The sequence below is a fragment of the Cnephaeus nilssonii genome (assembly GCF_951640355.1).
Source record: "Cnephaeus nilssonii genome assembly, chromosome: 9".
NCBI classification, from domain to species: domain Eukaryota; kingdom Metazoa; phylum Chordata; class Mammalia; order Chiroptera; family Vespertilionidae; genus Cnephaeus; species Cnephaeus nilssonii.
The window spans coordinates 61,779,176-61,801,682 of NC_137080.1; the positions used below are offsets into that span (position 1 = coordinate 61,779,176).

The following is a 22,507-nucleotide window of genomic DNA, read 5'->3' on the forward strand; positions in this document are numbered from 1 at the left end:
TCCGAAAGAAAGCTGGAATAGCTACATTCATTTTGAACAAAGTGGATTTAAGAACAAGGAAGATTATCAAGGATAAAGAGGGACATTACATAATAAAGGAATCAATCTCTGAGAAGGCTTAAACATGTATGTGCCTAATAACAGAGCTTCAAAATACATAAGGCAAAAACCGATAGATCTAAAAGGAGAAACTGACAAATCCATAATTAAAACTGGAAATCAACAACCTTCTCAATAATTGATAAAATAGGTATGTAGAAAATCAGTTAAGGACAAAGATGAGTCCAATATCAAACAACTTGACCTAATTGACATCTACACAATGGAACACTACACTGCTGTAAAAAAGGAAGGGGCTCCTACCATTTGTAACAGCATGGATGGAGCTAGAGAGCATTATGCTAAGTGAAATAAGTCAGTCAGAGAAAGATAAATAACACATGATCTCACTCATTTATTGAATATAATGAACAACATAAACGGATGAACAAAAACAGATCCAGACAAAGAAGCATCAGACGCTCAAACCTCAGAGGGAAGGTAGGGGAGGGTGGGAGTAAGGGAGAGAGATCAACCAAAGGACTTGTATGCATGCATATAAGCCTAACCAATGGACACAGACATGGGGGGGGGGGGAGGGCTTGAATGGGGGGGGCAATGGGGGGATAAGGACACATATGTAATACCTTAATCAATAAAGAAAAAAGAAAAAAAAGAACATATTTTTAATTATGGAAAAATACATAAAATGTGCAATCTTAACCATTTTTAAGTGTACAGTTCAGTGGTGTTCAGTATTGTTGTAAAACAGATCTTTTTTAACTTGCAAACTGAAACTCTATATTCAATAAATAACAATTCTTTGCTCCAGGTAACCACCATTTTTACTTTAATGTTCTATGAATTTGACGACAAATTATCTAAGTGGAAATATATAGTACTTGTCTTTTTGTGACTGGCTTATTTCACATTCCATAATGTCTTCCAGATTCACCCGTGTTGTAGCATGTGACAGGTTTCCTTTTTTTTTTTAAACCCTCACCTGAGGATATGTATTGTTATTTTGTGTGTGTGTGTGTGTGTGTGTGTGTGTGTGAGAGAGAGAGAGAGAGAGAGAGAGAGAGAGAGAGAGAGAGAGAGAGCGCGCGCGCGAGAGAGAGAAACATCGATGTGAAGAACATTGATTGGCTGCCTCCTGTACGCACCTTGACCAGTATCTAACCCACAATCCAGGTATGTGCCGAGTGGGAATCAAACCCACAACCTTTTGGTGTACGGGACAACGCTCCAACCAACTGAGCCACCTTTTGTTTATCACCCATCCATCAATGGACAGTTTGGGTTGTTTCCACCTCTTGACTATTATGAATAGTGCTTTGGGTGTGCAAAAATCTCTTTGCAACATTACTCTTAATTCTTTTGGATATACACACGAAATGGGATTGTTAGATCACTTGACAGTTCTATTTATAATTTTTTGAGGAACCACCATACAGTTTTCTATATTGGCTGTAACATTTTACACTCCTACCAACAGTACACAGGGTGCCATTTGTCCACATTATTTTTGTTAGTTTTTTTGAGTGGTTTTTTTTTTTTAGTTGCCACCCTAATGGGTGTGAGGCGACATCTCATTTTGGTTTTGAATTTTCTTTGATGACTAATAATGTCAAGGATCTTTTCATATGCTTATTGGATATTGGTATGAGATAACATCTTTTGATTTTGCTTAAGAGCTTTGTCTGAACTTGTCATTGAATGACTGTTTAATCTCAAAGGGATCTACATCTGCAAAATTAGGCATTTAAAATCTAGGGCAGTTTCTCTTGTCAGCAAATCTGTAACACACTTATAATTTACTGAAACATATTCCATTACCATCAACTCTTCAAAAGAAAAAATAATATCTTTGATAATGGGGGGGTATAGTTAATATAAATTGGAGTATAATATTACCCCCTAATGTTAGGTAAAGCCTACTAGTGTTGCATTCTTCTGTATCCTTGTTGATTTTGTTTAGTTGTCCTATCAAATTGTTGAGAGAGGGGAATTCAAGTCTCCAGCTATATTTGTGAATTTTTCCCTTTCTCCTTTTAGATCAGGGGTGAGAAATGTCCAGCCTATAGGCCGTGTAAGGCCCATGAAATCATTTGGTCTGGTCCTGCCAAGGCATTATGGATGAGTTAATTAAATGTTTGACCAAATATAGGAGGTTAATTTTTAACTTGATATTTTGTATGGCCCTTGAATTATGTTATAAGTATCTAAATGGCCCTTGGCAGAAAAAAGTTCCCCAACCAGTTTTAGATCTATCAGTTTTTGCTTCACATATTTTGTAGCTCTGTTTTATGGCACATGCCCAATAAGTACAGCAAGGTCTTCTTCTCCTTTTTTTAATATATTTTATTGATTTTTTTTAGAGAGGAAAGGAGAGGGATAGAGAGTTAGAAACATCGATGAGAGTGAGAGAAACATCGATCAGCTGCCTCCTGCACACTCCCTACTGGGGATATGCACGCAACCCAAGTACATGCCCTTGACCAGAACCGAACTGGTCAGGGACAGCTAGGTCTTCTTGATGGATTCACTCATTTATCACTATTTAATGTCCTGCTATATTCCTGGTAATTAACTAATTGTCTTTGCTCGGAAGTTTACTTTATATGATGTTAACAGAGTAACTCCTGCTCTCTATTAATATCTGCATGCTCTTCTTCCATCCTTTTCATACACACACACACACACACACACACACACACACACACGTAATTATCTTTGGAGTTTTTTTGTAGATAAGACACACTTGGCCTGTGTTTATTCCACTCTACAAAGTTTCACATGTGTTCATAATAGTTCATTAAAAATTATATGACGGGTGCTTTAAAATATTTGTCAGATAATTCTAATATCTGTGTAATCTCGGTGTTGACTATCTATTGGCTGTTCTTTCTCATTTAGTTTAAAATCTTTCTGGTTCTTGGTGAGACAAATAATTTTAAAATCTGGACATTTGAGTGTTGTAAGACTCTGGATCTCATTTAATTCTTGTGTTTTAGCAGGCTTTCCCTGGCACCACACTCTAGTGTTTGAAATAGGCACCAACTCATTACTCCCAGGTGGGGTGGAGGTTTAGGTTCTCCACTAGGCCATCATTAATGTGGAAGGGCTCCATGTTACTGTTGGATGGGGGTGGAAGGCTTCCAGTGGATGGGGAGGAGTACCTCATTATCCCCCTGGCCCTCCCTATGGACTAGGGTGAAGTCTGGATGTATACTGGACCCTAATTAGCTTAGGGTAACTGTGACCTTAAAGTTGTTCTTAGCCTTTATCTGCCTTGACCTCTGCTGATACCACTAAATGTATCCAGCTCTAAAGAGTTTACCTCCCTTCAATTTTATATCATACTCTCTGGATTTTTCTTCTTACCTCTCAAATACCTTCAGAATTTATTCACGGGAGCCTCTATCTTCCCTGTCTATCTAACTCTGTTGTCCAGGTTCTGTCCTTATAGCCTTTTCTCATTTTTTAATCCCTACCTAAATAATTTGATCAGTTTTCTTTTCTATTTATTTATTTCAAATATATTTTTTATTGATTTCTGAGAGGAAGGGAGAGGGAGAGATAGAAACATCAATTATGAGAGAGAATCATTGGTTGGCTGCCTCCTGCATGCCCCCTATTGGGGAATGAGCCCTCAACCCAGGCATGTGCCCTTGACCGGAGTTGAACTGGGACCCTTCAGTCCACAGCAACGCTCTATCCACTGAACCAAATAAGCCAGGGCTTGATCAATTTTCCTAATTAAATTACTACTTGTAAAAAGTAAAGCCTCCTAACTGTATGTCCAGCCAGAACTCAAATGACATCCAGAACCATATATTCAACCGTTTATTGGCACTCTCCTTTTGCTGTATCAGACATCTAAAAGGGATATTTCCCCCTCCGCCCCCCAGCCTACCCAAACCTATTCTGCTTCTGAATTCACTGCTTCAGTTAGTGGCAAAATCATTTAGCAGGTCTCTGTAGTCAGAAAACTAGGAGTTATTTGAAACCCATTTTTATCCTTCAGAATAACCATTCAATCAGGCTTGGAGTCCTGCTAAACAACTCTACCTCTTAAAACATTTTATTATTTCCTTTTCCCTCAAACAAAAATGACCTAATTAGGCTTCTTAGATCACTCTAATTAAATTTCTTTAAATCATTTCTCATCTAGACTTCCATAATAAAAATGCTTATCAAAATGATATTAAGAAAACACACTTACATGACTTCTCTCATCAATACTTATCACTTGTTATAACAATGTGGACTGCAACTATTAGTAGGCTATAGAATCATTCAGCAGCTTTTAATAATCAGATTTCTAAAAATTGTTTTGTTTTATGAAATAATTTGAATAAACTAGAAAGTATTGTAAAGCTCTAAGCACACTGATATTTAAGTTGTTTTGTTTCATATACACACCATTTTATATCACAAACCAGTAAACACATACAAACTTATACATGTATAAACACACTGCACATACATGTATATGCATGTGTATATTGGGTCATGATGTAAGCTCTTCCAGGGAAGCTCCTTGGTCCCTCATATTTCCCAATCTCTGAAGAGAATGAAACATTCTTTTTTCTACTTTGTCTTCTATTATTACTTCAATCCCGTATTTGTGTTCCCTACGATAATAAACTTCTAACACAGTACTTGGTATATAAGCTGGCACTTGGACATTTACTGAAGGAAATGAGTGAGATCATACTTTTGTGCTTGCTCAAAAAATTAGTACCTACCCTAGGGTAGTAACAATTTTTAAAGGCTTAAAACACTACAAAAATAACAACATAATAAGCTGTCATTTAAAAACACTTTGCATGTGCCAGGTATTTTTCCTAGTGCTTAACATGTATTATCTTATTTAATCCTTACAACCTTATTAGATATAATTTTTAAAATGAGGAACCACAGGTAGAGACATTAACTTCCCACACTAAATGGCAATGATGGCATTCAAAACCCAAATAGTTTTGACTCAGAAAACAAAGATACACATTATAGAATGCTAAAGAGTTGCTAAAAGGTTAGCAGAAAGTTAACTTACTTCAAATAAAAGTCTATAATAACATCATTTAAAAATTCTCCTTCACTTAGACAGTGCAGGTCCTCATTAGTAACGGAGATGCCTCCCTTAGCTGGAGGTGGTGGATATACTATCAACCTGTAACAAAAATTTTTTAAAAAGTAGATTATCAAATATTTGTGTGTGTGTATATAACTGAAATGCAATAAAACAGAGAAGAAATTTAAGAGTGTTGTAAATGTGAAGGAATTCTCTCACTTTTCCACAGGACCCATAAAGATGGTGTGACTCTCTCCAGTTTCTTCCTCATCATCAAAAAACTGAAATTGTTTGCTTCTAAGTTGTACTCTAGATTCCAGGGGCACCTGGAAAAGGAAATTAAATGATCAATTCAAAGTCAATTGGGAAAATTTTCAATATAAAGAGCAAGCACAAGGCAAGAATTTTTTTAATTAAAAAGGATTAAAAATATGAATCTAAAAAGAATGCATGGTTTTTAAAAAAGAAACAGGAAAAAACAAGGGTTCACTTATTTATTTATTATTTCTGGTACACTGATACTCTTGAATTTTTGAAACAATGGTCTCTGGTATCTTGTCTGAAATCTCTATACCCATATTAAATTAGATTATGTTACTAAAATCCAAAGAACAGATATAGTATATTTTTCTTCTAGTAGGGAAGGCTAAGCAATCCATAGGAAATGGAGCAGAGGCTGAGGAAACATAGTACAATGAGCTTCAGTTCTCCAGAGTCAAGGAGTTAAAGGAAGAGCCTTCCACTGAAATTTGAGCCCATCCCAGCTACTTCATTGCTCTAGCTGTTCTATTTTCCTCCAGAACTATCTTCTGCAGACAATTTTTCAAAAGAAGGAGAATGATTCCCCTTTTCTTATTCTGTTCTTTTCCTCAACTTCTATGGTGAGGCCTTGTCAACTTCACTAAGATTGTGCCTTGGATAGCCCTATCTCCAAGTGTATAGCCAGGTTGAAAGATTTTTGTGTTCCCAATAAATTAAGTCAGTAAAATTCAGTTGCTGTGGTAAGGGACAAATTTAAAGTATTTAAGTTATATTTATATTATTTAACACTATACTGTGTGTTACAATACTGCCTTTGATTCAGGTGTCTTCAGAGTTACCTACTATATTACTTATTCTAGAACTGGATATATATGTTGAGAGTCAGGATGGTAGGTATTCTTCATTTCCCAAGTTTTCAACCATGTATGTACATGTTACATATAAGTATACATCAGGAACCAAAACTCCTTTATTTTTATTGAAGCCCATGGCATCAGTGGAAACCAGCAGGGTAATAACAGACTGGAATATAGCAGTAATGTATATGTATGTTGAAAGAGAAAAAAAAAAAAAAAGAGAGTAAAAAAATATGAAAAGTAAAAAAAGAATAGAGTATGGAGCCCAGCCTGTGTGGCTCACTGGTTGAGCACTGACGCATGCATTGAAAGGTCACCAGTTTGATTACTGGTCAGGGCAATTGCCCAAGTTGCAGGCTCGATCCCCAGCGGGGAACGTGCAGGAGGCAGTTAAAATATATTTCTCTCTCTCCCTTCCTCTCTCAATAAAATCAATAAAAATATATATATTTTTAAAAAAGAATAGAGTATAGAAAGGAGCTAAAAATGCTTCTTAGACCTGTATCAAATACTATTTTTGTCACAAAGTCACCTATTCACCATTATATTTCGACACAAGATAGTTTACAAATCGCATATAAAAGCAAATAATTCTGAGATGGAATTTTAAAAATCTAACTCTGAAATGAATAGTATAATAAAATGTATTTCCCCTTAAAGCTATATGTTATTTAAGATTATTTAAAAATCAAAAAGCATAATTACATTTTTAATTTTGTTTTCTTTTTGAACACAACTTCCTTTGATCCTCTCTTCATAGGTTCTTGTACAGGCAACAAGTCTACTATTAGCTTCTTCAAAGGGAATTTTCGCAAAAAAATTGGATACATTATTCTTTATACCAATTTCAGTAACAATACTTTCAAATACCGTATTTGCTTGAGCATCAAGGGCATTTTGAAAAATTAAAATTATATACTGTTCTTCCAAATCTGAAAAGAAATCAATATAACTATAAGTTTAAAGAAAAAAATAAGTATATAAGAAGTTATTAGAAAAAGAGTAACAACTAGTTATTCCAAGAACATCACCAGAAATCCCCGTATCAATGTTCAAAACAATATTTGGCAATGTATATACAATAAATATAAAATGAAGATCAGTGACAGTATTACCTGACAATGTCACCTAGATTATTAAGAGAAAGGAATCAGAACACATTACTCTAGCAGTAGCTCAAGAACAAATCTATTCGTGGGTATAACTAATTTGCTTCATTTAATAGGATCAAAATATATTTATAGTTTTACATATGTATAAATTAAAAATTTTATCAAACACAAATAAGAAATTTCCAAGTGAGCTAGAGAATTTAACTGTAAAAACTGCGATTCACTAATGTGCAAACTCTTAAGCTGAAGCAGCAATTTCTGTTGAAAGTATTTATTTTACAAATATTCATGCTCTGCCATAAACATCAGAACCATATCAATTATTATAGAGATTGAAGATACATTCCACGAACTTGCAAACTTCCAATTCAGGCTAAGTTTCAAGGATTCCTGATTTATATGATTGTACTTAGTACCTATCAGTGCATTTTAAAAAGTTCATTTTATCTAAGGACTATGCTGTACACCTGAAACCAGTACAAAATAATATTGAAAGTAAACTTTAATTGAAAAAAATTTTTAAAAAATCATTTTACTCAGATAATACAAGGTCAAAGAGTACAGACCTTTGAATTTTAACCATTTCAAAAACTTTATCAATGAGCAAACCTGTGTTTTATCATTAGAACTTCCACTTCATGTGGGCTTTTCCTCATCTATAAAAGGGTAAAGTAATATCTATCCTACAAGGTTCTTGTAAGGAATATAATCTATCTATAGATAGATTATATATTTAAAAAAAATAGAGAAATATGCTAATTAACTGGGACGCCATCATGGGTTGAATGGACAGGAGGTTGCGCGTGCAGCTTTGGGGGCAAGGCAGCAGGGGCAGGGCCTGATCAGTAGCAGTCGTGGCTGCTTCAAGAGCCGGAGAGGAAGGAAGGGCCGGACCGGCAGTGGCTGCTGTGGGCCTGGGGAGTGCCGCAGGATTTTGAATTGTGCGCAGGGCTCCTAATAAATATAATATAATCCTATGTTATAAAAGCGTAATATGCAAATTGTCCCCTCGACTGGGAGTTTATCTGGGAGTTTGACCAGGGGACGTGGCAGACAGCCAGGGGAAGGGAGGGAGTACTTGGCTGGCAGCCAGCAGCCGCTAAGAACCCTACCAGTGCATGAATTTCTACACTGGGCCTCTAATATAATATAATATAATATAATATAATATAATATAATATAATATAATATAATATAATATAATATAATATAATATACATGTAAAGGATCTATCAAAGCATACTCACATTCTGCTAGTCAATGAATTGTACTTATTATAATCCAATCTACATAACTTACTTGTTAACTTATGCATTCTTTTACAATGAGTCCAAACTTTATCATCCATACTCATTTGCATCAGCATGCTCAGCTTCTCATAAACTGGTGGTATCGTCTGAAGAAATACTACTGGTAATTTACGAACATTACACCATTCACATTTAGTTAGATCAGAGGTATTTAAAGAAAAGCCTACTGGATCAGCTTCTGCTTCTGGAGAAAAACAAATGGAAATGGAAAATGAATCAATTCTTAAAACAGCAAATTCATAAATGAAGAAGAGTGTGAGAAAATACAAGTTTAAAGTAAAACACATTTATTATGCTCTGTAAATAGCAACTTCTAGTGGGAAATGAAGAAAAATCTTTATTACTATCTTAAAGAAGCCTCTGCATTATTTTTCCAAAAGGGGGTTCTAATGAAGTATACTTACAATTAAACATAGATTTTTGTGATGTTACAGAATGAAATTACATTATTAACACATCGCGGACCAGTAGTTTTATTGCTAGCTTTACCCAGTGGCCAGATAAGTTTCTATTGAAAGAGTACAAAAAATGTTTTACATAAATGTTAAAGGCACGCTTTAAAATTAAATACTCATTGCATTTTGAAGTTATTTATTACATGTTCTTACAAGCTAATATCTTTTTAAAGTATGATACTTTGTAAAACACTGTGTAGTATGAAGCGAGAATTCTCATGATTCGTCCGCAATGTGTTAAGAAATATCTAATAACTAATCATGTATATATAATTTAATCTTTCATTCCTGTAAAGTGTTTTAGTGTAAACAAAATTTAAGTTAGCAAAAAGACATATTATAGCTTACCTTCTAGTGGTATCTTGATAAAATCTAAACAAAACTAAAAAAATAAAACAAATTAATGCCAATCTGATTTATGAGGATTTTGCTACAAACACCCCAAATGACATATTATTTGGCACTTAGATTACAGAGGGCAGAAGAAATGAATCATCTACCATGTGCTTAAATATAAAACAAGATAACCTCCCACTTCCAAATTACCTCTCAGAAAGGTAGCCTTCACCTTTCTGATTCAAATACTGAGAATATTCTTATACTATTGACTTACTTTTTGTAATTTCGAAGAGAAATTGAGAAAATCCTATATAATAAAACCCTAATATGCAAATCGACAGAATGGTGGAACGACCGGTGGAATGACAGGTCACTACGCACACTGACCACCAGGGGGCAGATGCTCAATACAGGAGCTGACCCCCTGGTGGTCAGTGCATTCCCACAGGGAAAGTGCCACTCAGCCAGAAGCCGGGCTCATGGCTGGCAAGTGCAATGGCAGTGGCAGGAGCCTCTCCCCACCTCCGCTGCAGGCAGGTGATAAGGAGCGAGGGGTCCCAGAATGCGAGAGGGATCCCAGTCTGCAAGAGGGATCAGGCCGGGATGAGGTGATCCCCCCTCTAGTATTACAATAAATACCTGAATACTTATACCCAGATTCACTAACTGTTAATATCTTCCTACACTTAATCATTCTTTATGTATATACTAGAAACCTGGTGCTCGAATTTTGTGTACAGGTGGGGTCCCTCAGCCTGGCTGGTGATTGGGGCTGATTGGGGCCATGAGAGGTTGGCTGGCGGGGGAGGGGCGGCAAATGTTGGCTGGCCGGGGTAAGGGGCTGTGGGATGTTGGCCAGCCGTGGGAGGTTGGCTGAGCGAGTGCACAGACCACCAGGGGGCAGCTCCTGCATTGAGCATCTGCCCCCTGGTGGTCAGTTCACATCATAGCGACCGGTTGACCGGTCATTCAGTCGCTTAGGCTTTTATATATATATATATAGATACACACACACACACACACACACACACACAGTCATTTCCCTTTTGCTAAACCAGTATAAAGGCAGGTTCATTACTACAACATCTAAGAAAATAAAAATTAAGTTCATTCAACATACAATTCATACTCAAATTTCCCCAACTGCTCAAAATTGTCCTTTATATTTGCCTTAATTTTCCCCCAACTGATGATTCTGTCATGGCAATGTTACATTAGTCTCTCTTTTGTTTACTACTGTCTATAACAGAGAGAAACCTCCCTCTGCTTTTTATAACATAGCCTTTGAAAAATCCAAGCTAGGTTCTAAAAAATGTACAACACCCTGGGACTGCACCACATTGAAGGCACATGATGTCAGCCAGCCCCACTATTGATAGAAGCTTAATCACTTGTTGAAGTCAGTGTGTCAAATCTTTCCACTGTAAAATACTTAAAATCTGTTTCTTAGATTAAATAATGACATGGCAGATATATCGTTTCAGTGCAAAACATAAAGGAAGTTATGTACAGAAAGAAAATGTCAAATCATCTTTTAACACACAATCTGAAGAAATTACAGATCCACTATACCCTATCAAAAATGTTCTTTGGCTAAATCCCATGGTACAAGGAAGATTAATAACAGATGGAAAATTTCCATATCATAAGCACAACTACTTTTTAGCTGAAATATTTCATTTAGCATTTTAAGATTAAAAAAACCCTATTTTATTATACACACTGCCTTTTCTTTTTTAAACTAAATTCAGTTTTTCTTCAGTAGATCATATACATATTAATCTGTAACTTTCATGTAAAAAGTTCATTCAAATTTTGATGTCATTCTTGCTAGATAGCCTTGAGACTTTGTAACTTTCAACTAAATGGCTAAATTATCAGCCTTAATTATCATACCAAGGAGTTCTAAATAATTGTGCTCTGAATAATGTGAGGGGAAAGACATAAAACCTACAAGATATTCCTGGAAATTTCTGATATATAAGACATAGTATAACATTTTTATGATCTGACAGTACCATAGAAGATCATCTGTACCATGAAGGCTTGAAACAAAATAGAAGCTTCATAAATCCCTGAAAACCCTGCTATATAACAATATTGCTGGGCAATAATAAATAGTCTATATATAATTTGCTTTAGATCTCTGGAGTACTTCAGACCATTCTAGTTTTTAAATCATGAGAAGCTAGAGTTTTTTGATGGGGAAAAAAATTGCTCTTTTCCCATATGACTTTTCTTGCATAAGAAATCAGGTCCACATTTCATTTTCTCCTATAAACTTAACCTATAAAGATTTCCCCCTATTGATCGTATTTGTTCTAGAATCATGAATCCTAGAAAATAAATAGCTATTATTTACCATAATTGACTTAATAATAAAGCAACCTTTTCAATTTCCTAATACAATGTGTTTTCTTAAAGGTATTACTCTTGTATAAAGAAGAATACAAGACAGAGTTTAAAAGGTTAGAAATGGATAGCCAAGCACACCAAGTTAAGGAATTATAAAGGCTTACAAAACAGTGCAGTGCTAAAGGAAGATCAATTGTCCAACAATATATAGAGCATATTAGAGAAGAAAAAAAAATGATGACTAAGAAGGCTAGTTAAGGAGATTACATTAAATTTTCAAACAGAAAATGAAAATTTGAATTGGATTGGTAGCAGTAAAATAATAAGAAAACTCGTATGACAGATAAAAATAAAAGGACTAGCCGAAACCGGTTTGGCTCAGTGGATAGAGCGTCAGCCTGCGGACTCAAGGGTCCCAGGTTCGATTCCAGTCAAGGACACATGCCTGGGTTGCAGGCTAGGTCCCCAGTAGGGGACATGCAGGAGGCAGACAATCAATGATTCTCTCTCATCATTGATGTTTCTATCTCTCTCCCACTCTCCCTTCCTCTTTGAAATCAATAAAAATATATATTTTTAAAAAGTAAGAAGTGGAAAGTTTTAACTCAGTTAAATTACTAAGTATCTTCCCACAATGAATATGTCACTACCATGAACAATGAATAATAAAAAAGTTTTTACTGATTTTAATGTGAGAACTTATTTATAACTAGAGGCCCGGTGCACGAAATTCATGCACGGGTGTGTGTGTGTGTGTGTGTGTGTGTGTGTGTGTGTGTGTGTCCCTCAGCCCAGCCTCCAATCTGGGACCCCTCAAGGGATCGGGTCTAAATGGGCAGTCAGCCATCCCTCTCACAATCCAGGACTACTGGCTCCCAACTGCTCACCTGCCTGCCTTCCTGATTGCCCTTAACAGCTTCTGCCTGCCAGCCTGATCACTCCCTAACCACTCCCCTGCCAGCCTGATTGTCCCTAACTGCCCTCCCCTGCAGGCCTGGTCCCCCCAACTGCTCTCCCCTGCAGGCCTGGGACCCCCCCCCCCCGCAACTGCCCTTCCTTGCAGGCCCGGTCACCCCCAAATTCCCTCCTTTGCCAGCCTGGTCACCCCTAACTGCCCTCCCCTGCAGGCTTGATCGCCCCCAATTGCCCTCCCTTGCAGGCCTGGTCCCTCCCAACTGCCCTCCCCTGCTGGTCACCTTGTGGTGGACATCTTGTGTCCACATGGGGGCAGCCATCTTGTGTGTTGGAGTGATGGCTATTACTCTTTTATTAGATAGGATTGTTTATATACTATTAAATAAATATAAAAATAATTTAATATTCTATTAAATTAAATATTTTAAAGTATTACTTATTAGCCTTAGCCACAGAATTATGAATCTTATAATTGGTACAATGAACGCAGAAGAATGTACTTACAATTACAGGTTCTACTAATAGCCGAAAGAGTGTCCCTACTCGTATACTTCGACAGTTTAAAATGACACTGCCATAGGAAGTTGGGCAGTTTAAAGATACAGGATCAACTAAAGTTTCTTGAGCAATCACCTTGCGACGTTTCAGAGGTGTGTTGATAATAGAATTACCAAACTGAAAAAGAAAAAAATTTTCACTTAATAAAGTACTAAAACAAGGCTTTGAAATAAGTATATATATGCAGAAGACCCAATATGAGAAATGTAATTATCAAAACATAAGATTAAGTTACTTCAGTGGTGTCAGATGAAGTAATTTCTTGATTTTATATAATAATAAACTCTTGTATGTTATATACTTTATCTAGTTATTACTTTAAATTAAAATAATAGCACAGCAGTGAAAAATGGTATTCTGGGAAGACTGCTTGGTTTCAAATCAGTTACACATCTTTTAATCTGATTTTGTGAACTTAGTAACTCCGTAAATTTTTGTTTCTTAAATTGTAAAATATGAAGAGTAAGAGTATTTACTCAAATGAGCTAATGCCTATAAACAGCTTAGCACAGTGCTTCATGCACAGTAAAATACTAGATAAATTAGCTAGTAACAGTAGTAGTGGTTGTAGAACCAGGGGTTAAAGCAACAATTTAGAAAACAGGTGATTTAAGGGTATAGCTATCTGCATTAATAAAAGATGCTTCTTTATATATTAAACTTTAAAAACTAGTTGATACACATATTAAATACATATACATATTGGTTAATCCTCACCTGAGGATATTTTTCCCATTGCTTTTTCAGAGAGTGGAAGGGAGGAAGGGAAGGAGAAAAGGGGGGAGAGAGCAAGAGAAGAGAGAGAAACACTGATGTGAGACACAGCAACTGGTTGCCTCTGGCATGCGCCCTGGGGTGGGGAGCAAACCCACAACCCAGGCATGTGCTCTTGACCAGAAATTGAACCTGAGACCTTCAGTGCTCAGGCCAACTCTCTAACCACTGAGTGACATCAGCCAGGGCATAAAATATTTTCCCTATATAATAAAAATCTAATATGCTAAGCGTCTGGTCGTCTGGTGACCAGTTCACTTTTCAACCAATCAAAGCGTAATATGCTAATGATATGCTAAGGCCACTTAACCGCTCACTATGATGTGCACTGACCACCAAGGGGCAGACGCGCCAACTGGTAGGTTAGCTTGCTGCTGGGGTCCAGCTGATTGGGACTGAGCGAGATGGGCCAGACACGCCCTGGAGCCCTCCTGCGGTCTCTCCCGGGCCCGATCATGCACCAGTGGGGTCCCTTGGCCTGGCTTAAGCCCTCTCGCAATCCAGGACCCCTCGGGGAATGTCGGAGAGCTGGTTTCAGCCCGATCCCACAGGCCACTCTCCTCGAGAGGGCGCCAGACGCAGGGCTCAGGGATGGTGAGTGCTGCTGCGGCAGTGCAAGACTCTCCTGATTGGGACTGATTGTGCGCGAGCCCACGGCAGACACAGTGGAACCAAAATGAACAGGAGCAGCAGGTAGGAGCTGCAGGCAGTGTTGGACTGCGGGTTTCAGCCCAATCTCTGCAGGCCACCCAGAGAGGCCCCACCCATTCATGAATTTATGCACTGGGCCTCTAGTATAAGTATAATTTAAATTTAAAGAAATTAAAATTATGTTAAAAACTTTATTATCAACATAAGAATAAAACATCATCCTGGTAAAAAAAGAAAAATGACCAATGCATAGAGGTAAGCACTATTCTCATTATACCTATAGAGCCATTTCTGTGATCTATGTCACAGAAAAAAAAAAATTAAAACAAAATGTGTTTTAATTTTTGTTCCTGTAAGCACATTTGTTCCTGTAAGCTGCTCTTTCAGGCTTACTAGCAGATTTATCCTATTTTCCCACATATTAATAAAAACCTATCATATGGATTTTAAAACTCTTTTTAGCTTTAGAATTCTTTCTTCAAACGAATTATTAGCTCAATAATCCTATATAATAAAAGCCTAGGTGGCGTCATGCATGACGTTGCCACAAGATGGCCACCATAAGATGGCCAGCAGGGGAGGGCAGTCGTGGGTGATCAGGCCAGCAGGGGAGGACAACTGGGGGAGAATAGGCAAGCAGGGGATGGCAGTTGGGAGTGATCAGGCCGGCAGGAGAGGGCAATTAGGGGCGACCAAGCCGGCAGGGAAGCGGTTAGGGGTCGATCAGGCTGGCAGGCAGAAGCAGTTAGGGGCAATCAGGCAGGCAAGCGGTCAGGAGCCAGCAGTACCGGATTGTGAGAGGGATGTCTGACTGCCAGCAGTTGGACATCCCCCAAGGGGTCCCAGATTGGAGAGGATGCAGGCCAGGCTGAGGGACACTCCCCCTCCCATGCACAAATTTCATGCAACTGGCCTCTAGTAAGTAGATAAATAATTTAAGAACTGCTCCAGCTGAATCCATAGTAGAGACTAAGTCTAGAACTAGGGTAGTCCATACTCTTCCAAGGAGCCTCTAAAATATCTATGAGGAACCCTAATTGTTCAATGTGCCAGTTGAAAACTGCTCGCCCACAAATTCTATCACATGGAAATCCATTATTTATTGAATTAATTCTCCTATGCTGACATCTGAGTTCTTTCTGGACTTTTTGCACGACACATTATTCTCCAATAAGTATTTTCACAGCTAAATCCAGATATATATGATTTTTGCCAAATTGCCTTCCAGCAATTATTTTACCAGTTTACATACTCAATACTCCATTCCTCCAAATACTAACCAAAATGAGATACTATTATACGTGAAAAGTTTTTTAGCACTGACAGTTAACAAAATATATTGCTTTAATTTCATTTTCAATACTTTACTACTAGTTTGAACTCTATTCGTTTCCATTAGTCATTTTTCTATAGTTTCTATTTCTTGATTTTTAAGAAATTAAAAATATATAAAGGACCAACTCATACTGTCACAGTTCCCTATTTTTTCTTTATTTGCATTTACCTATCAAATTATGTTTATGATGTTTTGCTACACTGTTCTGTATTTCATATATTTCATGAATATATTTACTCAAATATATTCATCACTTCATTTGCTATTATTGCTTGTGCAGACACATTTGGAAAGTCATCTTTCAAGATATTAAAAATATTAATCCCTATTTTTTCTTTTATCTTTATAATTGCTTTTTATTTTAATTCCTTATGGTTTCCATCTTAACAACCAAATATGTATGTTCCCATATTTTTATCTATATTCCTATAATCCCTGACATGTATATATAAACCAATGTCTAACTTTTTTTCATCCTTACCCAAGGATATATTTTGATTTTTTAAAAAAATTGTTTAGAGAGAGAGAGAAAGAGAGAGAGGAAAAAGACAGAGAAACATTGATCAACTGTTCAAAACCTGCCCCAACATTCTGACCAACTGGGGATCGAACCTACAATATTTTTGGTGTATAGGAACACACTTCAAACCAGGGCCCCATATATAATTTTTTTTACAGGTTTTAAAAAATCTTTTTTAAAAGTTCTTTACAAAAATAAGAAAATATGCACATATTTCTGCATCTTGGTATTCCCATTTAACAGTACCATGTAGAAAACTTAAGTCATTAATATAGTTTGAATTTTTTTTGGTCAGTGGCTGCACAATAGTCCATGAGGTGGATATACCATAAATTTTTCATCCATTTCCATATTAATGGGCAATGATTTTGTATGCAGTTATATGCCAACAATCATTTTTATACATACATTCTTATGTACTGGAGAGGAGGATTCCTTTGACATTGAGTCTAGGGAATAAATTATTTGGTCATTCCATACACATTTAAAATGTTTCAATAGATATTTTTACACTGCTTTCCCCAAAGATCCTAACACTTTTCTTTACCATCAGCAAATTACAAAAGTACTCTTGTCCTCAGATTCTTGGCAGAAGTTTATATTAACTGATTTTGTATTTATTTTGAAAGTCTTTTTAGAATATGGTTAGTAAGTGGGGCTTAAAATGCCACTTGAAAGATTATTTGGAAGCACAATCCATTAAATCGCAGGTTCAAGTGTAATCTATTCAGCAAGAAGAAATAATATTAGTGTTACAACTACATGTAAGTATAAGTAAGTATACTTGATACTAGTATAATTTGGGAACATGGTAAAGTCATTTTTCACTTACTAATTTACACTTTTCATGTGGTAGTTTATTATCTGAATTTTCTTTGTCTATTCCTTTTTTTTCACTTTCTTTTTTTCTTTAATCTTTCAGAGTTCTTAGTTTATTACATATATTAACATAATATATGTCATCTGCATTACAAACATTGCTCTCTAGGTCTATTGTTTGTCTACTGCCTGCCATAATTTTTATCTTTTCCATCTGAATATTTTGAAAATTTTATATAGTAAAATATAATAGAACAATGATGTAGTTGAATACAACCAAGTTAAAAATGATTTATCTCTGTTCCCAAATTATACAAATATATTTGTTTATACTTACTTGCTGCTGTGACATTATTTCTTCTTAATTGTTTACACTTTAACCTGTGACTTAATGGATTGTTCTTCCAAATAATCTTCCAAGTGGCTTTTAAGCCCCACTTAATGAATAATTTATCTTTTTCTCCTATTAACACTGCCAAATTACCCTCCAAACAAATACATCCATTCCTCCCAAAGGTGAGACATAATCTGGATAAATATCAATAAATGTAAAAGGTACCTGATCTTTCATTCTTGCTTTTCTTGGCAACGGAACTGCATTTAATTCTGAATCTGCTGGAATGCTTCTTAGTTCATGCTCTACTCTACCGGTATTTTCACTTAGTGCTGCTTCTACTTTTCCAGTGGATGGTGCTGGGGAAGAACATGCTGAGTCAGCAGGTTGAGGAGATATGCTCTCTCTTCTGTTAGTCCTGTCATTGTCATCATCATCATCACTGGACAAAATGACTATAAAAAATGTTAAATACTTCATGTACTTCATTTCTGGCAGTTAAAAATGTAAATATATTACCAAAATGGGGAATACCAAATCTGCTTTGGATCGCCTCCAGATCTGAGATTTATAAAAGCAAATGAAGATATAATCCACTCTATCTGGTGAAAAGTTAAATTTATAAAACAATTAAAAAAAATAAAGCATAGTAACTGACATCTTTTTAAAAAGAACATACAAGTATGAAATTGATTCTATAATCCATCATCATCACCCACAAAGAAACATTCACCTATGTTTAAATGTTTAATCAGTAGATCCATTTCAAAGTTCCAAAAAGCTAAAGTATAATCTGCATACAAATTGTTCACAAATAGCATGAATTTTAAATATGTGTGAAGCTTCATGTGACCACATAATTTTATCTCATATAGGGAATCACTAAAATCCTAATTGGTCCTTGGAAGAACTTGGACCATGCCTAATGCTCAATTAATCTTGATGAATAAATGAGCATGGGCAAGAAAAGATATTATGAAGGTAATTTACTCTTATACCTTATACTTATTATTAAACTAGTGGTTTGGTGCATGGATTTGTCTGTGGAGATCGGGCCAAAACCAGCTCTCCTATGCCACCTGCCACTTCTGCTCATCCCGGCCCCGCTGCTCCTGCCACCGCCGCTCAGTAGGCTCGCTGCTACTCTGCAGTGCTCTCTGGGCTGCGGGAGCCAGCCATGAGCCACATGTCTGGTGCCTGTTGGTAAGCTGAGCAGTGGTCGCAATGTGGGAGCGTACTGACCACCAGGGGGCAGCTCCTGCATTGAGTGTCTGCCTCCAGGTGGTCAGTGTGCATCATAGCGACCAATCATACGATAGTTCGGTCATGTAGGCTTTTATATATATACATCTTACCAAATCCATCCCTATATCATAATTCCTCAAAGTCACCCACACTGCACTTGTGTCAAATCCTAACTCCTTACTCTGGTTTATAAATGTACATAATCTGGGCCTTGCCTACTTCTCCAACTTTCTTATACTATTCCACTTTTCGTCCTTTATTCTCCAGTCCAACTAGCTATTTATTCTGTTCCTCAAATACCCACAAGCTTGTTCTGTCAGAATCACAATCCCACTAGCACTCTGCACTTTAGCAAGAAGTATTAGCTTAAAAATCACTTTTTGCTTGACCACGCAATCTATAGTAAGTATATGAGCACTTGCTTATTGACAAAAAGTCTAAAAAAGTGCCTGGCACAGAAAAAGCATACAAAAATCATCTGTTGAAAAATACATAGACTTCTATATATTATTTATTCAATCTCCATAAGCCTAGGTTGCCTCATTTATGATTGTGAAAACTAAATTAAACAAATTAGTGTATAAATCTTTACCACAAAGCAGGGAATATAAGTATTTGATAAATGATAGCTTTTATTAATACTAGTGGCCCAGTGCACAAAATTCGTGCATTGGGGGGGGGGTTTCCCTCAGCCCAGTCTGCACCCTCTCCAATCGGGCACCCCTTGGGGGATGTCTGACCGCTGGTTTAGGCCTGATCTAAACCAGCGGTCGGACATCCCTCTCGCAATCTGGGACTGCTGGCTTCTAACTGCTCACCTGCCTGCCTGATCGTCCCTAAGTGCCCTCCCCTGCTGGCCTGATCTCACCCCAACTGCCCTCCCCCTGCTGGCCTGATTGCCCCAAACTGCCTCTGGCTCAGCCTCCACCACCATGGCTTTGTCTGGAAGGAAGTCGGACGTCCAGAAGATGGAGGGTTGACCTGGTCTAATTAGCATATTACCCTTTTATTAGTATAGATAAATTATATAGGATAGGACTGCTTAAATGGGGAGGGAAGAGCCTTTTTCAGCAGGAGATGCTCTTGGCAGACAAAAACACATAATCCCTATATTTGGACTGATAGCCAGCCATATGCACTATACTGCCAAAGCGGTCATTAAAAAGTGGAACCGCTTTCTTACACATTACACCAAATAGCTGTGGCAGCCATTGGCTCCTGGCAATTCACCCAGACTTGGTTCTAATTGGTTGGTTTCTATGCCAGTCAGCGTCAAAAGCTCTGCCTCCTAGGCAGCCATTGGCTTCTGGCACTTCACTCAGATTTGGTTCTGATTGGTCAGTTTCTATGCCAGTCAGTGTCTCTGGGCCTATCTCTGGGCCTGATCAGAGAGGTGGGGCTGATCAGCAGCCCCCCGGAGGCCGAGAGAAACAGAGGCGCGGCTTCAAATGGAGAGAAATAGAGAGGCAACGGCTGATAAACAGCTGCCACTGAGGCTGCAGATCAGAACCTGCCTCTCTCTGCAGGTCTCTCTCTGGGCCTAATCCGAAGCCCCCTCAGCAGACAGTGCTGGGTCACCATTTCCGGTATTAGGTTGAGCCTTCAGATGTTATGGACCCTGGCTCTTTATATATACAGATTAAATGTTGTTAAAATATAACACTTTTTTTCACATACTTACATGAGAAGTACTTAGTTTTTCTTTTTCTTTTTTGGCACAAGGGAACAAATTTATGTTTTATGAAATTAATTCATGGTTGTGGTTAAACTCTAAAAAGTAAACTACTTAATAAACCTAAGAGCCACATGAATGTATTTCCTTATGTTATCAGCCTACATGGTTGATGTAGACAAAATATTTTGTATTTTTTCACATATCAATTTAGCCTTATTAACTTCCAGTTCCCCTCATCTTGGAAACTTCCTCAGAATGACAGGTTTCCTATTTAAAGTTTGGCTCTGTAATAATACACAGTAACTGCCTAATAAGTGAGAGTTTTCTTCATATCTTACCATTATTAAAAATATCAACATTAGAAAAGACTCAAATGATATTAGAAGTATTTAATATTACATTGGCATAACACTAAAATGTATGATAAAATAATCAACTATCAACATTATCATAATATAATATTTGAGTATAGGCTGCACAGCCATCATACAGTATCTTTTTTTTTTTTTTTTTACAGTATCTTTTTAAAAATATATTTGAGAGATAAGCTAATGTACTGGTACATATTGTTTTTTTAATTGAATTTAATTAAAATAGAACTTGACATATCTTAAGATTTAAAAAAAGCTTAATTTTATCTCCTTTTTCAGTTTTCAGAGTAATGATTAGGAACCTTAGGCAATCTCCAAAAGTAACCAATGGAGTTTTTCTTTTGGGGGGAGTTGGAGGATATTATTATAAACTGATTTTAATATATTTGACATATTTCAAAAAATTGCAATTATGATTCTGTTTGTGACACAAGTATTCCCATCATTAGTCAAAGGGAGCTCTTTCATTTTAGCTCTTGAGTCATTTGATGTGTCCACAGTATTCCTTACAGCTTCCATACTTCCTGATATCACAAGATGATCTAGGTTTATTAATACCTTTGTGTCCCAGACTTTGAGTAGGCAATTTCTCTGAGGAGCTCTGTTGGGAAATGATATTCAAAAATGCAAATATGGGAACTAGGGTTGTTTGTTTCTACATGAGGGTTGCTTACTGTTTCTAGGCATTTTCTGCAGGTAAAGCTAGGAAATACTTATTTCCTATTTAAGAAAAAATATGCAGTAAGTTCACTTTATCTCTGATTCAAATTTAAAGTTACAAGATATTGATTTTACTTTTATATTCCTTTTTCTCTAACACTGAAAATCTTGGTTTCTGGAGACAATCATACAATGGCTTATTTGCTTTGTCAAAATGTTTAAAAATCTCAGTACCAATATTAGTAACAATATTTGTGACTGCACTTAGGATTTCCTTGTAGTTTTGTTTGACTTAAAATAGATCACGTAAGGATGCACAACCACAATATTATTTTAATTTAAATTCATCTGAAATAATTCTTCTGTGTGTTCAAGCAACCAATAGATATATATTGACATTCATTTATTTCATTTTGGTTTTGATTTTGTTTTTAAATATTTGCAATTTAATTTTCATTTATAATTATGTGAAGTGTTTACATGGCTCCAAAGTCAAATTTATAAAACAAGTACATATGTAGACATCTAGCACCTATCCCTGATTCCCATACTGTTTCCTCCCCTTCCAATCACTTTTAAATTCAATTTCTGATATACCTTTCATTAAAAACAAATAAAAAAATATCTAGATTCATTCTCCCATCCTTCCTAAATAAAGGGTAGCATACTATATACTGATACTCACTTGGCTTTATTCATTTGGTTAATCACTTGAAAATCACTTATAAAATACTAAATCATTTCTCCCCTTTTACAAGTAGGTATACTGTAGTTTTTTCAACCAGTCCGAATGTTTCCAATCTTTTTCTATTTATTATAACAGGACTATATTCCATATGCA

At 36.5% G+C, this 22,507-nt stretch overlaps 1 protein-coding gene across 6 annotated transcripts in view; it reads right to left on the minus strand.

Moving 5' to 3' along the window:
• SENP6 (SUMO specific peptidase 6) overlaps positions 1 to 22,507 on the minus strand; it is a 97,362-nt gene that overhangs the window by 22,331 nt on the left and 52,524 nt on the right. For 5 of the 6 annotated variants that reach the window (XM_079779734.1, XM_079779732.1, XM_079779731.1 and 2 more), the window contains 7 exons: positions 17,941 to 18,170; positions 13,228 to 13,398; positions 9,463 to 9,496; positions 8,649 to 8,843; positions 6,943 to 7,169; positions 5,339 to 5,445; positions 5,102 to 5,218 (listed from right to left, as the gene is read on the minus strand). In XM_079779734.1, coding sequence (XP_079635860.1) covers positions 5,102 to 5,218; positions 5,339 to 5,445; positions 6,943 to 7,169; positions 8,649 to 8,843; positions 9,463 to 9,496; positions 13,228 to 13,398; positions 17,941 to 18,170 — 1,081 coding nt within the window. The remainder of the gene's footprint in view (positions 1 to 5,101; positions 5,219 to 5,338; positions 5,446 to 6,942; positions 7,170 to 8,648; positions 8,844 to 9,462; positions 9,497 to 13,227; positions 13,399 to 17,940; positions 18,171 to 22,507) is intronic. The other variant, XM_079779733.1, reaches the window with a different exon arrangement.